This window comes from Ovis aries, chromosome 20 (genome assembly GCF_016772045.2).
Source record: "Ovis aries strain OAR_USU_Benz2616 breed Rambouillet chromosome 20, ARS-UI_Ramb_v3.0, whole genome shotgun sequence".
NCBI lineage: Eukaryota > Metazoa > Chordata > Mammalia > Artiodactyla > Bovidae > Ovis > Ovis aries.
Window position 1 is genome coordinate 44,364,937 of NC_056073.1, and position 21,950 is coordinate 44,386,886.

At 42.5% G+C, this 21,950-nt stretch overlaps 1 protein-coding gene across 1 annotated transcript; it reads right to left on the reverse strand.

The window, feature by feature from the left end:
* Positions 1–634: 634 nt before the first annotated feature.
* On the reverse strand, positions 635–21,632 carry SMIM13 (small integral membrane protein 13). The gene is made up of 2 exons (XM_015102846.4): positions 21,467–21,632; positions 635–4,841 (listed from the first exon to the last, which is right to left on the reverse strand). The coding sequence occupies exons 1-2, from the start codon at positions 21,540–21,542 to the stop codon at positions 4,654–4,656; spliced, it is 264 nt and encodes an 87-aa protein (XP_014958332.1). The 5' UTR covers positions 21,543–21,632; the 3' UTR covers positions 635–4,653.
* Positions 21,633–21,950: the final 318 nt, after the last annotated feature.

Sequence of the window (21,950 nt, forward strand, 5' to 3'; positions counted from 1 at the left end):
GCCTTCCCACTTGCCCCACTTCGGTGCTTACTGATCTGGCTTCTCTTATGATCCAGCCAAGACCCCATGACCGGCCTCCAGCAATCTCGAGTGACCATGCCCTTGAGACACCCCTACCTTACAAAGCCTGACCCTGGCACAGGCCACTTTTTCCATTCTACATTCTTGGCAGCTGAGCACCGTGGAGGAAAAATCAAAACTTGGCACCCAGCCATAGCAGTTCACGGTTCCCCATCTCAAATGGGTTTCAAAGGCATCCCTCCATCTTCTTACTTGGCTTTCATCAGTCCCCTCAACCAGTCTTCCTGGTGGTTAACACCAACAAAACGGGAGATGTGACCTATGGTGAACAGATCTTCCAAACAATCTTGAGGATATGGGATGAAGCCTAAGAAGGAAAAAAGGGCTAAACGTTAAATGTAAACTAGTTCTAACACTGTATATCCTTAGGTTTCAAGTCCATTCTTTTCATCTACTAGGAATGTTACTGCTAACTTGTCCTAATTCTTGTAGAGGTTTAGTTTGACAAATGAGGTGAAGGGTGAGCCCACCGGTAAAAATGGCTGGTTTCCAATCCCTCATGTCCAAGCCACCCTTCATACTTCTTATACTTCATCAGTGAAACAAACACAACTTTTGTTTTCACTTTAATTTATTCTTTGTAAAGTGACATCATACAGACAAACCACAGAAGCTTTAGACATAGTGTTGACCAGTTTTAACAGCTAGTAACTGTTTTACAGCGAATAACATTTACACGGACTCCTCATCTCGTTATACAAAGGCATTATGAACACACACAGTTCTAATTTCTTATAAACCTATTTGTCAAGCAGCAAGATGACAATATACCATAGCGTAGCACAGAACGTTTCCTTCAAGAAACCAGAGCAGCACTATTTGGTGAATGGTTATGCATAGAATTTAAAGGGTAATAAACACTGGTCATAAAGCAAGGGATACACGTACATTAATAAGTGAAAAATGTTAATTTTTATTAATATAAGATAAAATGTTTCTCTTTACGCTTTAAGTTAAAAACTATAGAATACTTTAAAAGCAGACAATACAAGGTGCTTTCATTTTAGACTCCATATCAAAATACTACTCCATTAATTGCTTAAGAACCCATAACCTTTGAGTACTGCTCACTGGCTTTTTAAAGTCAACCTGAAATATAAAAGCACTTCAAGTTTACCAGTCAAAAGCTAATGTTACACTGGTTACATGTTACATTAAAACATAGCTTTTAAGAAAAACTGAATTTAAAAATACTGCAGCATGGAACTCTAAAAAGTAAAAATGCACTACTTTCAAATCTTTCAACACATTTTGGTTTAAAATGCCCTATTTTGTGAAACCATTACCTACTATATTCCCAACTTTCAGTTAAAATGACAGGTTGAAGTTGTTTTTAAATCTGATAACATCTAAAGAAATGGATCAGCATGTACATTGGCTATCCACCACAAAACGTTCCCACCACGAAAACATCACTACAGAGAGCCCCTGGATGAATATAAATCTTAAAAACTTTAACAGCGTCACACAAATATTTAGTGTCTTTTGGCCTTGAAATCAGAGCAATGCTACCAATAAAATCCGATATACGCAATTTTCACAGAAGTTTCAGAAGCAAAAGAAGAAAAACGATTTGTAAGTGGTTGGTTGGATAGAAATGAAAGCACCCACTAGAGTCTTCTCATTTTAGAATTCATCCTCCAACGAGGGCGTCCGAGGTTACCATCACTGTCTGAGAGCATTCAGACAAGACTAATACTTGTTTTGTTTTGTTTTGTTTTCATGCTCAGAACCCTCCAAGCTTCAACATCAACCACAGGCCACTAAGAAACTGAAAATGCACTTATGATGAGCTCTGCAAGTTCAGCTACAAAAGCACTAAAACAGGAAAAACAAAAACCCTGTATCACACAAGTAACTCTGTGTTAACTATTTCTCTTGCCTCTCTCCGTGGCCTTAGAAATATGTACTATGGTGAGTCTATTGGAAAAGAGGTGCATAGGGGGAAAAAATGTTTCAAACAAAGAAATCAGTTTGTAGAATTTTCATATGGCAGCAGCTACTTCTTTTTACTTTCCTAAGAGTTAAAACATGGCAGAGTGTGAGCTATTAATATGCTCTGGGCATATTTCCCAAGCAAGCTAAGCAGAATATTTCTTAAAATTCTATTTTTAAAGACATTCATAAAAGCATAAATATTAATAAATAATACCAACATGTATATCTTTTCATGGATTAATTTATGGATGACCCTTGAATATTTTAGCGGTTATGTTGGCCATCACTCTTAATACTGACACAATAGGAAGCCTTCCAGCTACTAAAAAAGTTGGTCAGCAACTATTATCTAACCTAAGACATTCACTACAAAGCAGAATCCATAGCTCCAAATATCAGCCTGCAAAAAATCCAATTCAAATATCCTCCCAGCACCAAGAAGCATGAGGTTTTCCCCTACCTGATGAGCACTTTAATGTGATATATAGCTAGTACAAAAGCATTAAAATGAATGCTTGAACAATATAGTCACATAGAGAAAAAAGTGTATCCAGTAAGGAAACAAAGACGGTGCCCTGCTCTGAGCTGCTGGGGACCGCTCCCCTTAGCAAATATTGAAAAGTAAAGTTAAACTCTGTAAATTCCCTTTTAGTACATGCAAAGGGCCACAATGACAGCACAGGTGTTCATCAATTCGGGGCAGAGCAGATGAACTGTTAATAAAACTATCAGCGTTGAGTATGAGGTATCAAACAAAGTTACACAGTCATGAAACAGAGGCGATATTCTGTAATGACCAGTTCTTGAGAAACAAACGTTTAAAATAGAAAGAACTTAAGATTAATAAAGTAAGTTGGCTTTGCAATTCACTTTCATGTAAAGCAGGCAACACTAAATGGGAAAGTTCTTTAATGCATAGCTCTCTTCCCCAGGAAACACTGAGTCCAAAGTTCAGTGAAGACAAACAAGGGAACATGGCAGGAATCATTTTACAGTAGAGCAGGCATTTTCACCCGCTCTCTCAATACCTAGCGCCTCGGAGGCCTTGTCACTGAACTGCTGTCTGTGAAGAAGTATTTTCTCCTCAGCACATGCCTTGAGCAGGAAGTCCTCCCATGTGCAAGGAGTAATGAAGCCTACCCTTCCTGAAGGAAGAGGACAGAGCCCAGATTCCCACATTTCTATTCTAGAATCGTGAACAGGGTGCTCCAAAAGATGTCTCAGAGGATAACTATTTTAACGATATGGTAAGAGTCAGAATTAAGTTCCCCAATAAATAGTTGCTATCCTAGGAATAAAAATAAATTTACAGACTATTTTTTTCCCCCTAACCTAAGATACCATCACCGGTAAGATGCACCATAAATATCACTAAGAAAAGACACAGGCGATTCAACTATGACACGATGCTTTTGTATTCTGCAGAATGCCTAGTTTTCTGATTTACTCAAACAGAGCTTTCAAACAGGTATTTATCAGATCAACCTTGTGCTCACGTCCAGGAAGTGCATGATGAAATAAGTTGGTTAAGTGATGACTATAACGTCGTAGTCTGAGTCTAACTCTTCAGAATCATTCAAATGGGCGTCTGCGTTCCTCCAGACCACACCCCCCTGGGCATCGTCAAGCGCCCTGGTGATAGAGCACCGCTTTAAACGGCGCTCGGGCACCGCCCGCTGGTTAACGTCAGCGGAAAGCTTTGGACGCAATGAGGTCTGACGCCTCAAGGACAGTCCTGCTCGACGCATGAATCGATCACACCAGCCTCTGGTGGCTTTGAACTTCGCTTCATCTATCCCGAGGCCTTTGGCAATTTCTCCGGCCTTCAGCTGCATTGCTTGGCGTGTGACGGGCAGTCCTTTTGCACGCGTCTCACTGACAAAATGTAGCACACCCTCGTCTACCTGCGGGTATCTTCCTTTCTTAGGTCCCGTAAAGCACTTTGTGGTGGCTTTACAAGAAAATATGGAATTTCGGTCGCTCCTCCAGCGACGGATGTTTGCCTCGCTGATGTGGAACGCACGCCCTGCTGCTCTGTTGCCGTGCTTTTCTGCATACACGATGACTTTTCGTTTCAAGGCTGAATCATAGTGTAATCTTTTTGAAGACATTTTTAAAAGCCAGTTAAACCTGACACATTTGATACCAACAATCAGTAATGCTACTATGACAAGCCTGAGGTCCACACGTGCCCAGACGAGGGTAATTACATCACGACTGTTGCCTGGTTGACTGTAACCGTGAGATATATCCCAATTTCAGACAAGGCATGATGTGGGGGCGGGAGGGGGGAGGGGAAACATGACGCAGAACTAACATTAATAAAATATGGGTTTTCAAGCCTGTAATATTTATCAGATTAACACCAGTGCAAGAAAAGAAGCCCAAGGGTCAAAGAAAAAGTATATATGTTTAAGCATACAAGCAAAAATTATCTTAACGATGAAATCTGCAATGGTTCGATTTGGTTGAACTTCCCTTTATTTGCATATGGCTTACATGTAAATCTTTTTTTGAATTGGACTTAAAATCCAAGAATGAATGTTCTTCACTCCTTTAGCAAACTGCAAAGCCCCGTCATTACAGAGAGACTCCCAGAACCCTTGGTCATTCGCCATCACAGGACCGGCTGGCTCAGTGGCCTTCATCGGCAGGGGCCCTCCTCTGGCGAGCAGACCTGATCCTGTGCGGAGACGGTGAAGCATCTTCTTCCGTCTCAGATCCTGAAGGCTCACGGTCTCCCTCCTGGGATCCGGTGTCTCCAACCAGTTCCCGAAGAAACTTGAATTTTGACAAAAAAAGATGCCAAACAAAATACCAACCTAAAGAGAGATAAAAAACATTCAGAAAAATTATTACGCCCAGCGTTATCAACTGAGAGCATTTCAGTTAACTCTGTGTCAGGGGTACACTACAAAATAGGATGTATAATCTAAAGGTGTAAGTGATCACAATTTATGTAACAAACAGTTATCAAGCATTTACTATGGACAAGGCATAAAGACAAACTCTGGGATTACACAGGATGCCCACGACCAAGTGTACAAATTTTTGCACTAACATATTTTCACTTCTCCTGGGTGTAACAACTGACCCCCGAACAAGGCCATGGTTAGACCCTCCTCACCTTTGAAAATCCATCTGCAACTTTACAGTAGACCTACCATATCCATGGTTCCACACCCAAGGATTCAACCTCAGATCATGTACTTAACTGCAGGTGTATTTAGGACAAGAAATTCACACAAAAGCGGACCTACACAGTTCATACCCGTGTTGTTCAAGGGTTCACTGTACACCAAGGGGCAGAGCTGCTGGGTCATATGATAACTTTCACGTAACTGTGAAATTGCTGAAGTCCTGTCCAAAGCAGCTGTGCCATTTCACATTCCCATTAGAAATGTAAGAGGCTCTCAGTTTCTCCACATCCTCACCAAGACTTTCAATTTTCCACTTTTATTATAGTCATCCTAGCGGGTATGAAGTGGTATATCATAGTGGCTTTTATGATCGTACTTCCCTAATGACTAAATTTGCTGAACATCTTTTTCTTGTGTTTACTGGCCGTTTGTAAATCTTCTTTGGAGGAATGTCTATTAAACCTCTCTGCCCACTTTATAATCAGCTTGTCTTTTTATTGAGTTGTAGGAATTCTAAATATATTCTTGATACCAGTTGTTTATCAGAAATAGGATCTGCAAACATTTTTTGCCCATTCTGTGGGCTGGACTTTTCACTGTCTTGATCATGTTCTTTGAAGTATGATCGTTTTTTAATAATGATGGAGCCTAAGTTAGTTTTTATTTGATGAAATCCATTTGTTTTGTTTTTCTTTGGTTGCTTATGCTTCTGGGTACCATATCTAGGGAACCACTGACTAACTCAAGGTCATGAAGATTTATGCCTATGCATTCTTCTAAGAGGTTTAGTTTTAGCTCTTACACGTAGGTCTTTGATTGATTTTAACTTTGGTGTAAAAGATCTAAATTAATCCTTTTGCATGTGAATACTAAATTGTTGCAGAACTATTTGTTGAAAAGACTATTCATCCCTCTATTAAACTGTCTTTGCAATTTTGTCAAAATTCCAATGATCATAAATGTTATAGTTTATTTCTGGGCTTCCCTTGTGGCTCAGCTGGTAAAAGTATCCACCTGCAATGCAGGAGACCTGGGTTTGATCCCTGGGTTGGGAAGATCCCCTGGAGAAGGGAATGGCTACCCACTCCAGTATTCTGGCCTGGAGAATTCCATGGACTGTATAGTCCATGGGGTCACAAAGATCTATTCCATTGATCTGCCTATCCTTATGCCATATATACATTATGTTGATTTTAGTAGCTTTGTGTTTAGTTTTAAAATCAAGAGTATAAGTTCACGAACTTTGTTCTTTTCAAGACTATTTTGAGTCACTTGCATTTGAGTCTCTTGCATTTCCATGTGTCATTTTAGAATTATCTTGTCAATTTTTGGGGAAAAAAACTGCATGAATTTTGACAGGGATTGTATTGAATCTGTAGGTCAATGGGGGGAAACTATACTTTTTTATGATACTTCTCTGTCCATATCAAAAATTTTCCACAGTGGACATGGAAAAATGTTTTGACAATCAGAAAAATCAGGAGAAAAATATCAGAAACCAACAAATAATTCATGAATACTCTGTAGACTGCAAGGAGATCCAACCAGTCCATCCTAAAGGAGATCAGTCCTGGGTGTTCATTGGAAGGACCGATGTTGAAGCCGAAACTCCAATACTTTGGCCACCTGATGCGAAGAGCTGACCATTTAAGAAGACCCTGATGCTGGGAAAGATTGAGGGCAGGAGGAAAAGGGGACAACAGAGGATGAGATGGTTGGATGGCATCACTGACTCAATGGACATGGGTTTGGGTAGACTCTGGCAGTTGGTGATGGATAGGGAGGCCTGGCGTGCTGCAGTCCACGGGGTCGCAAAGAATCGGACACGACTGAACTGAACTGAACTCTGTAGACTTCTCGTTTTAAATACCCAAATACCATTAATTGGCCTAAATAAGCCCAAGTGATTTCAAGACACTAAGGAAAACCTCTCTTAGGTTAATTTTGAGAACTCAACCTAAAAGTTAAGTGCTAAATAGACGTTATGGAGGTGAATTTACCATCAGGAAAATTATAAGCAAGCTCAATCAATGATGATGATAGTCTTGACCTCATAAAGATCAAAGATTCTAACAGTGGTTATTAGGTATAAAATGAGCAAAAATTTAGAATGTAAAGGGAAGTAACTGGAACTCTTCTGACCGAAGAGGGAAGGGCTGTCACCAGTGGGGTTCCCACCATAAAATACTCTTGCCCTTGGGGCAGTTCAGAGAAAGTCAAGTCCCCCAGCATAGGAATCTGCAAGAAAGGAACTGGAGACCGCTTCAGCAGTCAACCTTGGGAGATAGAAATAAAAGAGCATTCAGTGAGACCATGAATTCTTTCTCAATTTTAATAAAACACATCCAAAACAAAAGACTTTTAAAAAAACATCACTGCCAGCAACCAAACAATGTAAGGGATTCAATCTGAAGTGAAAATTCAGAACGAGGTAGCCAGTCAGAGAGACTCCAGAGGCTGGGGTAGCAAGTTACAGCCTCTACACATGACACTCCCCTCCCCACCACACCAGCTAAAGCACGTCACACCTCTTCAATTATTCCCTTCACCTGCAGTTAAGCAAACCTGAAAAGCAGCTCATTTTTCCCTATTCTGCCTGGGTGTGAGTGAGGGTTGCACGTGGAAGAGCATGTAGGTAGGGATGCTGCTTCCCACAAAAAATCGTGAGGCAGAGAATTCTCCCTAATACAGATGTGGAGCTCATCCACTGGGCAGCCAAAGAAACATCCACTGCGCTGCCTTTCTCAATGGCTACTGTAATGATAGGGTGAGAAAGCAAAGTTAAAAAGGAAATTGTAGCGGTGAACCCGAACAACCAAGAACTACAGGGGTATTCACTAGATTCGGGGAAATTCACCTGTTATTTTCCAAGTAAAGGCTAACTTTTCACACAGCTGTAATTCTGGGGAGACGGCAGGGGAGGGGGTTCTATCTCTCGGCACTTAGAGCTGGGAAGAGCTGGTGCTTAGGCAACAGACCATTCATCAGTGTTAACTGTCTGAATAGAGGGTGACACTCAAAATGCCAGGCAATTTGAATGGAAACACAACTACACAACATTTATTTTGGAAAAAGAACCACTACTAAAACTCCCAATAGGTAAAGTGGAAAAGTGTGACTTAGCAAAGAAGAAGTTAAGAGAGGTACTACACTGCCGGATAAAACTGCTAATAGTCACTGGCTATGTTCATTAGACCTGGAAATAAAAACAGCTTTTTCTTTGGGCTTCCCTGGTGTGGTGGCTCAACAGTACAGAATTCACCTGCCAACGCGGGAGACACAATTTCAATTGTGGAGGCCAGAAAGAACCCCCAGAGAAGGAAATGGCAACCCACTCCAGTACTCTTGCCTGGGAAAATTCCATGGACAGAGGAGTCCAGCGGGCTACACTCCACGGGGTCACAAAGAATTGGACACTTGGCGACTAAACCACAACAAACTTAACTTCGGGACAGGTACTGTGAGGAAATGTTCTGCACGGATCATTTATAGCCAAACTGTTGTTCACTATACACTGTCTTTCTACATACTTCTGGCACATCACATTCCCTCCAGGTGACGTAGGATCTGCTGAGGCTGGAAGTCCTATTCTCCCTTTTCGGGAGAAGAATATGTCTAAGTGGAAAGCAATTTTGAAAGCATTTATTTATTGTCCAATGGAATGACCCTACACATGCGATGACCACACTGTGCATCACTCAAACTGGCTACTCACCATCCTCTGCTCAGGAGCCTTGAGAAGCTACTGGTTCCCAACGACTCATCCTGGACACTGCAAATCAGTCTCCAGAATTGTGCTTGCTCATCCTTTCTAAGTTTCCTAGATGATTCTGATGCACAGGTAGGTGTGGAAAAGAGGTCACGTGAAGAAGAAATATGAGTGCTACAGCAGATCAATTACAGCAAGTGGCCAAGGAAAAGGAGAAAAGGACAAGCAATGGAGGAGCAGGAGAGAGGTGGGATACTCATAACACGCGTGTATTCACAGTTCCTCTGCTGCTGCTGTTTAGTCACTAACTCTCTGTGACCCCACGGACTATGGCCCGCCAGCCTCCTCTGTCCACGAGATTTTTTAGGCAAGAATACTGAATGCCTAAAGGGCCTCTTGTAGAAGTGTAGCTCGTACAGTTCCTCCCACCCAAACCTGATATGCAAACACTGGAAACTCTTTACCTATTTTTATTCTGTAGACTGTGGGTCTCCTATCTTGTCCTGGGATTCTAAGAGAAAAATGGATGGAGGGAGGGAGGGATAACAGAAAGAGGGGGCAGGGAGAAGGACTGAACAAAATTATATGCACGTTAGTCAAAAATGTATACTAATTGTTAAATAAGTACAGCAGATTTTCACAGTTTAAAAGGCAAGTCTGTGTGTTAGATAAACCGGCTGGCAACAGAGGTTGTGTATCCTGGGATAAGCAAAGTACTCAACTTGTGTGTGCCAGTACCCAAGCATTAGTTCAGAGGATGCATTCCATGAAAACGCACTGTATATTGCCTTTCTATGCAAGAATAAGGGCTTCCCTGGTGGCTCAAACAGTAGAGAACCCACCTGCCAATGCAGGTGACCCAGGTTCGAAAGACCCAGGTTGGGAAGATCCCCTGAAGAAGGGAATGGCTACCCACTCCAGTATTCTTGCCTGGAGAATTCCTGAACAGAGAAGCCTGGCGGGCTACATCCACGGAGTCGAAAAGAGTTGGACACGACTGAGCAGCTAACACAACAATGCAAGATACATGTGCTAGCAGCAGAAGGGTAGCAATAGCAGATGAACCTGAATAATGAACCATCACCATCAACACGCCACAAACCCACAGGACAGTTGTAATCACAGAGTTCTCAGTTCACCAAGTGCTTTTACATTCAACATTTAATTTAATACTCTCATTAGCCCTCTGAACTAGTGAGACTAGGAATCATTATCCCCATTTTCTAGAAAAGAAAACAAAGGCTCAAAGTAATTCATCACCATGGAAGAGGGCAGGATCACCAAATCAGAGGAATGAGCTCACCAGTTCAGTTCAGTGGCTCAGTTATGTCTGACTCTTTGCGACCCCATGGACCGCAGCACGCTAGGCCTCCCTGTCCATCACCACCTCTTGGAGTCCACCCAAACCCATGTCCATTGAGTCGGTGATGCCATCCAACCATCTCATCCTCTGTCATCCCCTTCTCCTCCCACCTTCAATCTTTCCCAGCATCCGGGTCTTTTCAAATGAGTCAGTTCTTCGCATCAGGTGGCCAAAGTATTGGAGCTTCAGCATCAGTCCTTCCAATGAACACCCAGGACTGATCTCCTTTAGGATGGACTGGGTGGATCTCCTTGCAGTCCAAGGGACTCTCAAGACTCTTCTCCAACACCACAGTTCAAAAGCATCAATTTTTCAGCACTCGGCTTTCTTTATAGTCCAACTCTCACATCCATACATGACTACTGGAAAAAACACAGTCTTGAGTAGATGGGCCTTTGTTGACAAAGTAATGTCTGTTTTTTAATATGCTGTCTAAGTTGGTCCCAAGGAGTAAGCATCTTTTAATTTCATGGCTGCAATCTGAGTGATTTTGGAGCCCCCAAAAAATAAAGTCTGTCACTGTTTCCCCACTTATTTGCCATGAAGTGACGGGACTGGATGGCATGATCTTAGTTTTCTGAATGTGAGTTTTAACCCTACTTTTTCACTCTCCTCTTTCACTTTCATCAAGAGGCTCTTTAGTTCTCCACTTTCTGCCATAAGGTTGGTGTCATCTGCATATCTGAGATTATTGATATTTCTCCCTGCAATCTTGATTCCAGCTTGTGCTTCATCCAGCCTGGCATTTCCCATGATGTACTCTGCGTATAAGTTAAATAAGCAGGGTGACAATATACAGCCTTGACGTACTCCTTTTCCTATTTGGAACCAGTCTGTTGTTCCATGTCCAGTTCTCACTGTTGCTTCCTGCGTACAGATTTCTCTAGAGGTAGGTCAGGCAGTCTGGTATTCCCATGTCTTTAAGAAATTTCCAGTTTGTTGTGGTTCACACAGTCAAAGACTTAAAGCAGAAGATGTTTTTCTGGAACTCTTTTGCTTTTTTGATGATCCAACAGATGTTGGCAATTTAATCTCTGGTTCCCCTGCCTTTTCTAAATCTAGCTTGAACATCTGGAAGTTCACGGTTCATGTACTAATGAAGCCTCGCTTGGAGAATTTTGAGCATTACTTTACTAGCATGTGAGATGAGCATGATTGTGTGGTAGTTTGAGCATTCTTTGGCATTGCCTTTCTTTGGGATTGGAATGAAAACTGACCTTTTCCAGTCCTGTGGCCACTGCTGAGTTTTCCAAATTTGCTGGCATATTGAGTGCAGCACTTTCACAGCATCATCTTTCAGCATTTGAAATAGCTCCACTGGAATTCCATCACCTCCACTAGCTTTGTTCGTAGTGATGCTTTCTAAGGCCCACTTGACTTCACATTCCAGAATGTCTGGCTCTAGGTGAGTGATCATACCATCGTGATTATCTGGGTCCTAAAGATCTTTTCTGTATAGTTCTTCTGTGTATTCTTGCCACCTCTTCTTAATCTCTTCTGCTTCTGTTAGGTCCATACCATTTCTGTCCTTTATCGAGCCCATCTTTGCATGAAATGTTCCCTTGGTATCTCTAATTTTCTTGAAAAGATCTCTAGTCTTTCCCATTCTGTTGTTTTCCTCTATTTCTTTGCGCTGATCACTAAGGAAGGCTTTCTTATCTCTCCTTGCTATTCTTTGGAACTCCGCATTCAAATGGGTGTATCTTCCCTTCTCTCCTTTGCTTTTGCTTCTCTTCTTTTCTCAACTATTTGTAAGGCCTCCTCAGACAGCCATTTTACTTTTTTGCATTTCTTTTCCATGGGGATGGTCTTGATCCCTGTCTCCTATACAATGTCACGAACCTCCATCCATAGTTCTTCAGGCATTCTATCAGATCTAATCCCTTGAAACTACTTCTCACTTCCACTGTATAATCGTATGGGATTTGATTTAGGTCATACCTGAATGGGCTAGTGGTTTTCCCTACTTTCTTCAATTTGAGTCTGAATTTGGTAATAAGGAGTTCATGATCTGAGCCACAGTCAGCTCTGCCTTGTTTTTGTTGACTGTATAGAGCTTCTCCATCTTTGGCTGCAAAGAATGTAATCAATCTGATTTCGGTGTTGACCATCTGGTGATGTCCATGTGTAGAGTCTTCTCTTGTTGCTGGAAGAAGGTATTTGCTATGACCAGTGCATTCTCTTGGCAAAACTCTATTAGCCTTTGCCCTGCTTCATTTTGTACTCCAAGGCCAGATGTGCCTGTTCCTCCAGGTGTTTCTTGACTTCCTACTTTTGCATTCCAGTCCCCTATAATGAAAAGGACATCTTTTTGGGGTGTTAGTTCTAGAAGGTCTTGTAGGTCTTCAGAGAACCGTTCAACTTCAGCTTCTTCAGCATTACTGGTCAGGGCATAGACTTGGATAACTGTGATACTGAATGGTTTGCCCTGGAAATGAACAGAGATCATTCTGTTGTTTTTGAGATTGCATCCAAGTTCTGCATTTTGGACTCTTTTGTTGACTATGATGGCTACTCCATTTCTTCTAAGGGATTCTCGCCCACAGTAGTGGATATAATGGTCATCTGAGTTAAATTCACCCATTCCAGTCCATTTTAGTTCGCTGATTCCTAAAATGTCGACGTTCACTCTTGCCATCTCCTGTTTGACCACTTCCAATTTGCCTTGCTTCATGGACCTAACATTCAGATTCCTATGCAAAATTGCTCTTTACAGCATCGGACTTTGCTTCCATCACCAGTCACATCCACAACTGGGTGTTGTTTTTGCTTTGGTTCTGTCTCTTCATTCTTTCTGGAGTTATTTCTCCACTGATCTCCAGTAGCATATTGGGCACCTACCAATCTGGGAAGTTCATCTTTCTGTGTCCTAACTTTTTGCCTTTTCATACTGTTCATGGGGTTCTCAAGGCAAAAATAACTGAAGTGGTTTGCCATTCCTTCTCCAGTTTCTCTTCTTCAGTAAGTGCATCAAATTTCTCATATTTTCATAGTGAAAGTATAGCTAAAACACAAAACACTAATCAGGAAATGAGAACATGACTGCCTACCCAAGATCTCCTAGTTCAAAATGCCTGGGTGCAGTAGAAAAAAATTCCTATCTTTGTGGACTCATTCCTCCACAGTCTTAACTTAATCCTACCATCATGGTGATATCTAAATGGTTAGCTGACTGGCTCAATACCAATCTCAATTGGTATAAAGCTCTTTTCCATGTTCCATCCTGTAACTTTTTTTCCCTTTTACACAGAAGGCAGCTAAAGCTCACTTCTAAGGTAGTATGTCCAAGGCCAAGACACAGGCAAAGTGAAAACAGAACCTTGCTCTTTCAACTCTTCCCACAAAGCTCCCTCTACTGCATGTCTCTTCTGTAAAGACACACGGGGGACCATCACTGATCCAACACAACGTTGAACCAAAATACCTCCACACCTCAATCCCTGTTATCCAGAAAATGAAGGACAGTTTTAAAATTCCCTTTAAAACCTCTTCCTTTTTTTAAAAATTTTCCCCTCCTTTCAGCAATCACAACACTCCCATAGATCCAAATATCAGCTCTCTTACATATGACTAAAATTTTCATCCATACTTTATCCCTTTCTTAAACCTCAGGAAGGAATCTCTACCTCGTTGGCTGGAAGGACACCTTTAAAAAGTATGTCCATCCGACATTTCTTTCTTCTGATGCTCATATTTCCATAAGGGGTACTGTATCCCCTCCCCAACCCTCAGGTGGAAAACAGGGTATTCCAGCACTATGGCCTTCCCCTACTGTGGCTTCTACACTAATAAACCCTCTCCCGTCTACTTCCTTCGTTACATTCCCAGCGCCATCTTCCATCCTTACTGTCAACTGGATTACCACTGCAATTTCTTAACTCAGAGGCATGCTGCAGCCACACTGCTTGGCCATGAATCCTAATTCAACAACTCACTTGAAATGTGAGCAAGCTAACCTCTGTGTGTCTTGGTTTCGTCTATAAAATGCAGACAACACCACATACTTTCAAAGGGACAGTACAGTAATAAAAAGAATGAATATGTGTCACGTGCTAAGGAGAATGCCTGTACGTCATAAATTACTCGTCAAAGGTTAGCCATCGGCACCATCTCTTAGGCTGTGGTCTCTTCCCCACCCAGGGCAAACTCTACAGACAAGGGGTCATTACCACTATCACTGACATTTTTAAGCAACCCTGACCCAGGGATCGAACCTGGGTCTTTTGCACTGCAGGCAGATTCTTTACCATCTAACCCACCAGGGAAGCCCTTTTAAGCAAGGTCAACACATAATTTTTACATCTTTCTACTATACTATCTCTTCAGTATTACACTCTCTTGGGTGATTGCTTTAGGATTTCACATTCACTTCCATCTGTCACTGTATTAATAACAGTCCTTTTCCCAAGACACAAGTTCCTTAAGGAAGGAAAATGTATGGCTTATCTACTTTTTCTTCTGTTTCTTCTGTCTTAGAACACAGAGTAGAAACCCCACACAAACTATTCAACTTCCATCCTCCAACCCCCACCCTCAATATACACCAAAGGGAAAGGGAAAGTCGCTCAGTCATGTCCGATTCTTTGCGACCCCATGGACTGCAGCCTACCAGGCTTCTCAGTCCCTGGGATTTTCCAGGCAAGAGTACTGGAGTGGGTTGCCATTTCCTTCTCCAGGGGATCTTCCCGACCCAGGGATCGAACCCGGGTCTCCCGCATTGTTGGCAGACGCTTTACCTACTGAGCCACCAGGGAAGCCTTACACACCAAAAGTACCATAAACTAAGGATTTAATGACTTTCATCTCAGAGCTCCTAAGATTCCTACTATGTAACAGAATAGCTGATAAACAGAACTGTTGAACAATGCTATCAACCACAGTGATAACACTGAATATCAGAGAATACTGGAGATCTTCCCAACCCTGGGATCAAACCCAGTTCTCCTGCATTGCTGGCAGATTTTTTACCATCTGAGCCACTAGGCAAGCCCATTAAGCATAAACCTTCTTAACTTCTATGATACAAGATACATTTTCTCACTATAATAAAATTTAACTAGAAAATGATAAAATGATATATAGGGGGGAAAAAAAGAAATGTCCTAAATAACTCACAATTGAAAGGAGAAATCACAAGTGAAACTAAAAAACATTTTGAACCAAATAAAGTTTTTTCTAAAAAATACAAAACTAATACTTAAAAAAGAAATTAACATCATTAAATACCTATTTTTATCTTTTTAAATAAGAATAGTTTAAAATCAATAATCTAAGTTTCTACCATAAGAAACTAGTAGTACAAATTAAAATCAAAATAAGTAGAAGAAAATAAAGATAAACATAAACCAATGAAATAAAATTTGGACAAGAAATAAAAAATCAGCCTTTCAGCAGCTGAGGAGTGGGCAGATGGCTCAGAGAAGGACATCAGATGTCATTGCCCTCCCAGCTTTTCGATCTCCCCCCCAAAGCCCCTCAATAAAATGGTTTGATCCCCCCAAAAAAAGAAATAAAAAAATCAGTAAAACAAAAAGATCCAGATTCTTTGAGAAGATCAATAAAATTCATAAACCTCTAGCCAGACTGACCATAAGCAAAAGAAAGAACACAATACCAAGAATGAAAGAGAAGACATCATCACAGATCCTACAGATATTAAATGATGAGAGAATATTAATTCAGATTAAACAGACACAGTGCTTGAAAAACACAAACTCAAAAGCTCACTCAAAAAAAAAAACAGGTTAACTGGAATAGCCCAACATTAGCCCAAATGAAAGATACTGAGTTTGTAATTTAAAACTTCCCCCAAAAGAAAAGTCCTGACCTAAATTAATTCTACCAGACATTTAAGAAAGTATACTGGGGACTGTGCTTTATTAATTTTTGAATATTCATGACCTCCACCACAGCACCTGAACATAAGAGTTCACTAAGTGTATTTTGGGGCTTCCCTGGTGGCTCAGAGGGTAAAGCGTCTGCTTGCATTGCGGGAGACCTGGGTTCAATCCCTAGGTCGGGAAGATCCCCTGGAGAAGGAAATGGCACCCCACTCCAGTACTCTTGCCTGGAAAATCCCATGGACGGAGAAGCCTGGTAGGCTACAGTCCATGGGGTCGCAAAGAGTTGGACACAACTGGGCGACTTCACTTTCACAAATGTATTTTACTGAGGAATACAAAGGTTATCCAGTTTGAGACAACCTTGGTTTGTACTACACTTAAGCGTGTGTTTCTAATAGGAATTTAACAATTTATACAGAGCAATCTTTCTTCACTTCTACTTCACGTATACAAGGGCCCTCTACATGTGAGGCATTACTCTCCAAGATCCAAGAACAGAGCAATGAGCAAGCCAAAGAAGGCCCTGTCCCCACTGAGCTTACACTCTTGTTGGAGGAAACAAAAAGATAAAATACAGCGAGCCTCTGCACCGCTGAGTGCCACGGCCAAAGAGTCAAACCACCACAGACAAAACTGACTACCAGACTGAAACTGAGGAGACGGTCGATGCAAAGGGAACTGGACAGATAACAAAGAGAAAGTATATGTATACAGTGGAGTATCACTCGGCCATAGGGATTAAAAAATGAAATCTTGCCATTTGTAACAACCTGGATAGATCTAAAAGGTATGATGTTAGTGTCATAAGTCAGAGAAAGAAAAACACTCTATGAGTTCACTTACAGGTGAAATCTAAAAAACAAAACAAATGAACAACCATAACTAAACATAAACAGAGTCATAGATACAGAGAACAGAGAGATGGTTGCCAAAGGAGGGGGGTGGGGCAGGGAGAAGTAGATGAGAGAGATTAAGAAGTACAAATTTAGTTGCAAAGTAAATGAGTCATGGGTATGAACTGTACACCATGGGGAATAAAATCAATAACTATGTAGTATCTCTGTAGTGACAGATATAACTAGACTTTCATGGCTATCACTTTGAAATGTATACCAATATCAAATCCTAATATCCTGTAACAGGAACTAACAGTGTGGTAGGTCAATTAGTACTTAAAAACAAACAAATTCATAGAAACAGATCAGATCTGTGGCTGATAGGGAGGAGAGGGGTGGGATTGAATAGAGGGATAAATTTCTAGTTATAAGAATGAGTACTAGGGACATAATGTACAACAGGATAAATATAATTAACACTGATGTATGTTATATATGAAAGCTAAGTGAGTAAATAAATTTAAGAGTTCTCATCACTGGAAAAAAGTTTTTTCTATTTCTTTACTTCCGTATCTAGGAGATGATGGATATTCACCAAACTTACGATGATAATCATTTCATGATATGTGTAGGTCAATTAAGTTGCACTCCTTAGATCTCGACAATTGTTGTTAAGTTGCTCAAGTGTGTCCAACTCTTTTGCGACCCCATGGACTGTAGCCCACCAGTCTCCTCTGTCCATGGGATTCCCCAGGCAAGAATATCTGAGTGGGTTGCCATTCCCTTCTCCAGGGGATCTTCCCAACCCAGGGTTCAAACCTTCGTCTCCAACACTGCAGGCGGATTCTTCACCACTGAGCCACCTGGGAAGCCCCAAGTTTATACAGTGCTGTATGTCAATTATTGGAGAAGGCAATGGCACCCCACTCTAGTACTCTTGCCTGGAAAATCCCATGGACGGAGGAGCCTGGTGGGCTGCAGTCCATGGGGTCTCGAAGAGTCGGACACAACTGAGCGACTTCACTTTCACTTTTCACTTTCATGCACTGGAGAAGGAAATGGCAACCCACTCCAGTATTCTTGCCTGGAGAATCCCAGGGACGGGGGAGCCTGATAGGCTGCCGTCTATGGGGTCTCACAGAGTCGGACACAACTGAAGCAACTTAGCGGCAGCAGCCGTATGTCAATTATAGCTCAGTAACACTGGAAGGCAAAAAAAGAGAGAGACAAAACTGAAGTGACTTCCAGATGGAGTGAGTATTTGTAAGGAAAGGGCAAATCCAAGAATGACACCCAAGTCCCTGGCTGCTGATAACATGTGAGCAGGGAGGAACAAACAGGTTGGAGAAATCAAAAGTTCTGTTTTAGATGTGTTTAGTTTGAGACGGTTATTAGATCTTCAAGTCAGGGTACTGAGGCGTGAACCTAGGGTGTGGGAGAGTCGTGATAGCTAGAGATACCAATGTTAGTCATTAGTTAGAGTTACTATTTAAATCTTTAGAACTAGATGAGGGACAGAATGGAAGGAAGGTAAAAACAGAAATATATATTTATTTTTACTATAACACAATGTATGATAGGAGTGTAGAAAATAGCATGCATCTCATGGAGTAATGGCCAAGTACTAGTCTGTAAAATTTTTAAGTCAGAGATAAGAGCAATGATGGGTAGATAGAAACATGTACATATAAACTGATTGATACATGTAATTTACATACTTATGAATGTACTGGGAATAATGTAAAACATTTCCTATCATAGATTTAGTCAAAAAAAGTTAAATTCTAGGGGATGGGAAGACAGGAAAAGATAAAACAATTAACCACTATGGTAGGAAGAACACCATGGGGGTAGAGTGTACAGAAGCCACAAGAAATGCTTCCTGGGAAGAATGCTCACCTGTACAGAATGAGTCTGTGAGGATAAAGAGAATTAGAACTCTAAAGTGACCATGGACTTGGTGATACAGAGGCCATTTGTGACTGACCTTGACAACAGCAGTTTCAATGAATAGTGGGAATGGAAAATATTTTTAGAATGAATGAGAGGCAAGAAAGTACAACCAACAGATAGGAGAAGGAAGACCTCCCTAAGAATCCTGAAATTTGAAAATCAGAATTCACTATGTGAAAGAACCCATCAGAGGTCTTTCAGGCTATGCATTTCCTGGGACAGACCCAGGTCATTGATTTTTAATCCCTAATGTGACTATATTTGGAGGCAAAGCCTTTAAAGGCTTATTTAAAGGTTAAATAAATTGATACGGGTGGGGCCCTAATCCAATATGACTGGTGCCCTTCTTACACAAGGTTAGGACATAGACACACCCACAGATGAAAGGTTAAGACACAGGGAGAAGATGGTTATCTGTAAGTCAAGTAGAGAGGCTCAGAGGAAATTAACCCTGCTTGAACTTCTAGCCTCCAGACTGTAAGAAAATAAATTTCTGTGGTTTAATGTCTATATTGTTACAGCAGACTTAGTTTCTCTTTCATATCTGGTGGGATCCATCCCTCCTCCTCCCTAAGCCCCAGGCTCCCTCACTAGCCAAAACACGAAGCTACCCCAAAATTCACTCTCCCAACAAAAAAGTGCTCAGATTACTTCTTACAGCTATTAGTCTCAAACACTCCAATCAAAATACGACATTCTTTTACTTAGCACACCTCACCTCTCATTCCACATTGTTTTCTGAAGTCAAAGGCAGGGTACTTTTAGAAAAATGAGTAGAATTTAAGTCAAATGGCTACTGGAGGCTGAGACAGCAAGTCTGAATATGTAGCAAATAGGAATTTTGAGGTCTCAAAGGCAAGTTTGGCAAATACTCTATAAAGTGGTGAGAAGGGAGCGGCAGAGGATGAGAAGGTTGGATGGCATCACAGACTCAGTGAACATGAGTTTGAGCAGACTCCGGGAGACACTGAAAGACAGACAGGTGTGCTGCAGTCCACTGGGCCCCCAAGAGCCGGACGAGACTTAGCGACTGAACAACAAGGAAACGGGTATGGTTCACATGGTGCAGGGCCATCTCCAGGTAGTTTGCATGTTCAAACCAGAAAGGAGAGCATGTTTACCTCCTTCCTCATAACCACACAAACCACAAAGATTTGGTTTTCCTTATTTCAAGGATCCTAAACATCTACAATTAGCCCCAAATCCTGACATCACAGGCAGGAAGTTGACAAGGGCCTTCCAATTGCTTTATCATCAGAAAAGCCTGTAAGTTAGAAGCTTTAACTCTAGTGCCTTAGCAAAAGCAAGAAAACTAAAAATATACAAACAAGTATATACACACAAGTTTATCTATACACATGTATATGGTCATGTAAAAGAAAATTTAAAATACACATACAAGTATATGGATACAAATATACATATATGTACATGCCTAAATGTCTCCAAACACAGCTGACACTGAGCACGTGGTGCATTAATCAGGTAATGAATAAGCCCCATATTTTGAATATGAACCAATTATTGCATCAACCTGAATCCCTACTTCAATATGATAATTATGAAAAAGCAAACTCACTGACATCTGGTTGTAAACACTTTCCCAAATGTTCACAATTGCTCAGCCCCTTTGCTAAGAGAGCTGTGGCTATCTGCTGTTGTTTGTTGTTCAGTAGCCCAGTCCTGTCCCACTCTTTGCAACCGCATGGACTGCAGCATGCCTGGCCTCCCTGTCCCCCACCATCTCTCAGATTTTGCCCAAGTTCACATTCATTGCCTTGGTGATGCCATCCAACAGTATTTTGGTCATCTGATGCGACAGAGGACTCATTGGAAAAGTCCCTGATGCTGGGAAAGATTGAGGGCAGAAGGAGAAGAGGGTGTCAGAGGATGAGACGGCTAGGTAGCTACCAGTTACTGTATATTAGAAAAAAAAAAAAAAGATCTACAATTGCGCTAAAATTACCTTGAGAAAAGTTTCACGTCCTCTCATGCCATGGAGGTGAAGGAGAAAAAAAAATCACAGCGAACAAAATAGCACCATTTCTACAGAACTAAGAGTTAGGTTACCTGACCCTGGAAGTTTAATATAGCCGGTGTTTTTTAAGTTCTGCCTCGTCTCGACACTGCTGTTTGGAATTCAGCTTACGCCTAAACTTCAAGCAAACAATCTCACGCGTGCTGCAAAGCCAACTCTTGCTTCTACCCCTGGTTCAAGGAAGGTAATGAAACCTCCCTCGCTTTATCATCGGGAGTCAGAACATGTAAAAAGACAGAAAGAGGACGAACCGATCACCGCACCTTCGCAAACAGGCCAAGGTGACGATTTGGGCTGATCTGTGGCAAGGGTGGCGATCGAGGCGCTGCGGCGGCCAGGCTTAACCCCGGGTCCACATGCCCAGCGCTGGACCCGGCTCCCTCCTCTGCGGTGGGCAGGGGTACCCAGCTCCGGGCTCACTCCCGAGGGGCAAGTGGAGAACCCACGGGTTTTCGTCACTTGCCCACCCAGGCAGTCTTTTTTCTTTTTCTCTTTTAAAAACCAGAGACAGAACCAGCCAGTCGGCAGGACCAGCCGAGCCGGCGGGTGTTAACTACCCACTCACCGCACACCATCAGCAGCAGCACGATCAGCAGCGTGGCCACGAACACCAGCAGGGTCAGCCCGACGTTGTGCCACATCTTGGGGGCGGCGGGGCGGCGGCGGGCGCGGGCGGGCAGGCGGGAGGGCGGCGCGGCCGGGGCTTCAGCGGCCGGGGCGGCATGAGCGGCGGACGCCCCCCGCCCCCACCCGCCGGCAGCGCCCCCGGGAGGCGGGACGGGGCGGGGCGGCGCGGGGGCGGCCCCGCGGCCGGCGGCCGGCCTGCGCGGTCCCTCTCAGGGCAGCCGACCGATGTCGGGCGGGAGGCGGAGAGTGGGGGCGCCGCTACTCGCTCATCGCTCCGGGGACCCGGGGACGCGGCTCCGGGAGACCCCGGAGGCGGCCGGATGTGCTTCCATGGCGGACGCCGCGAGCCCCTGAGGCGGACCGAGGGCGAGCACAGGAGCGTGCGGCGGCCGCCTGACCCTCGCGGTCGCCCACCCGAGGGT

What these genes read in the sequence shown, in the direction of transcription:
- SMIM13 (XM_015102846.4), bottom strand. Translation starts at nt 21,542, where the DNA reads ATGTGGCACAACGTCGGGCTGACCCTGCTGGTGTTCGTGGCCACGCTG. An exon ending in GCTGCTGCTGATGGTGTGCG is followed by an intron (nt 4,842 to 21,466) that starts GTGAGTGGGTAG and finishes ATCTCTCTTTAG; the next exon opens with GTTGGTATTTTGTTTGGCAT.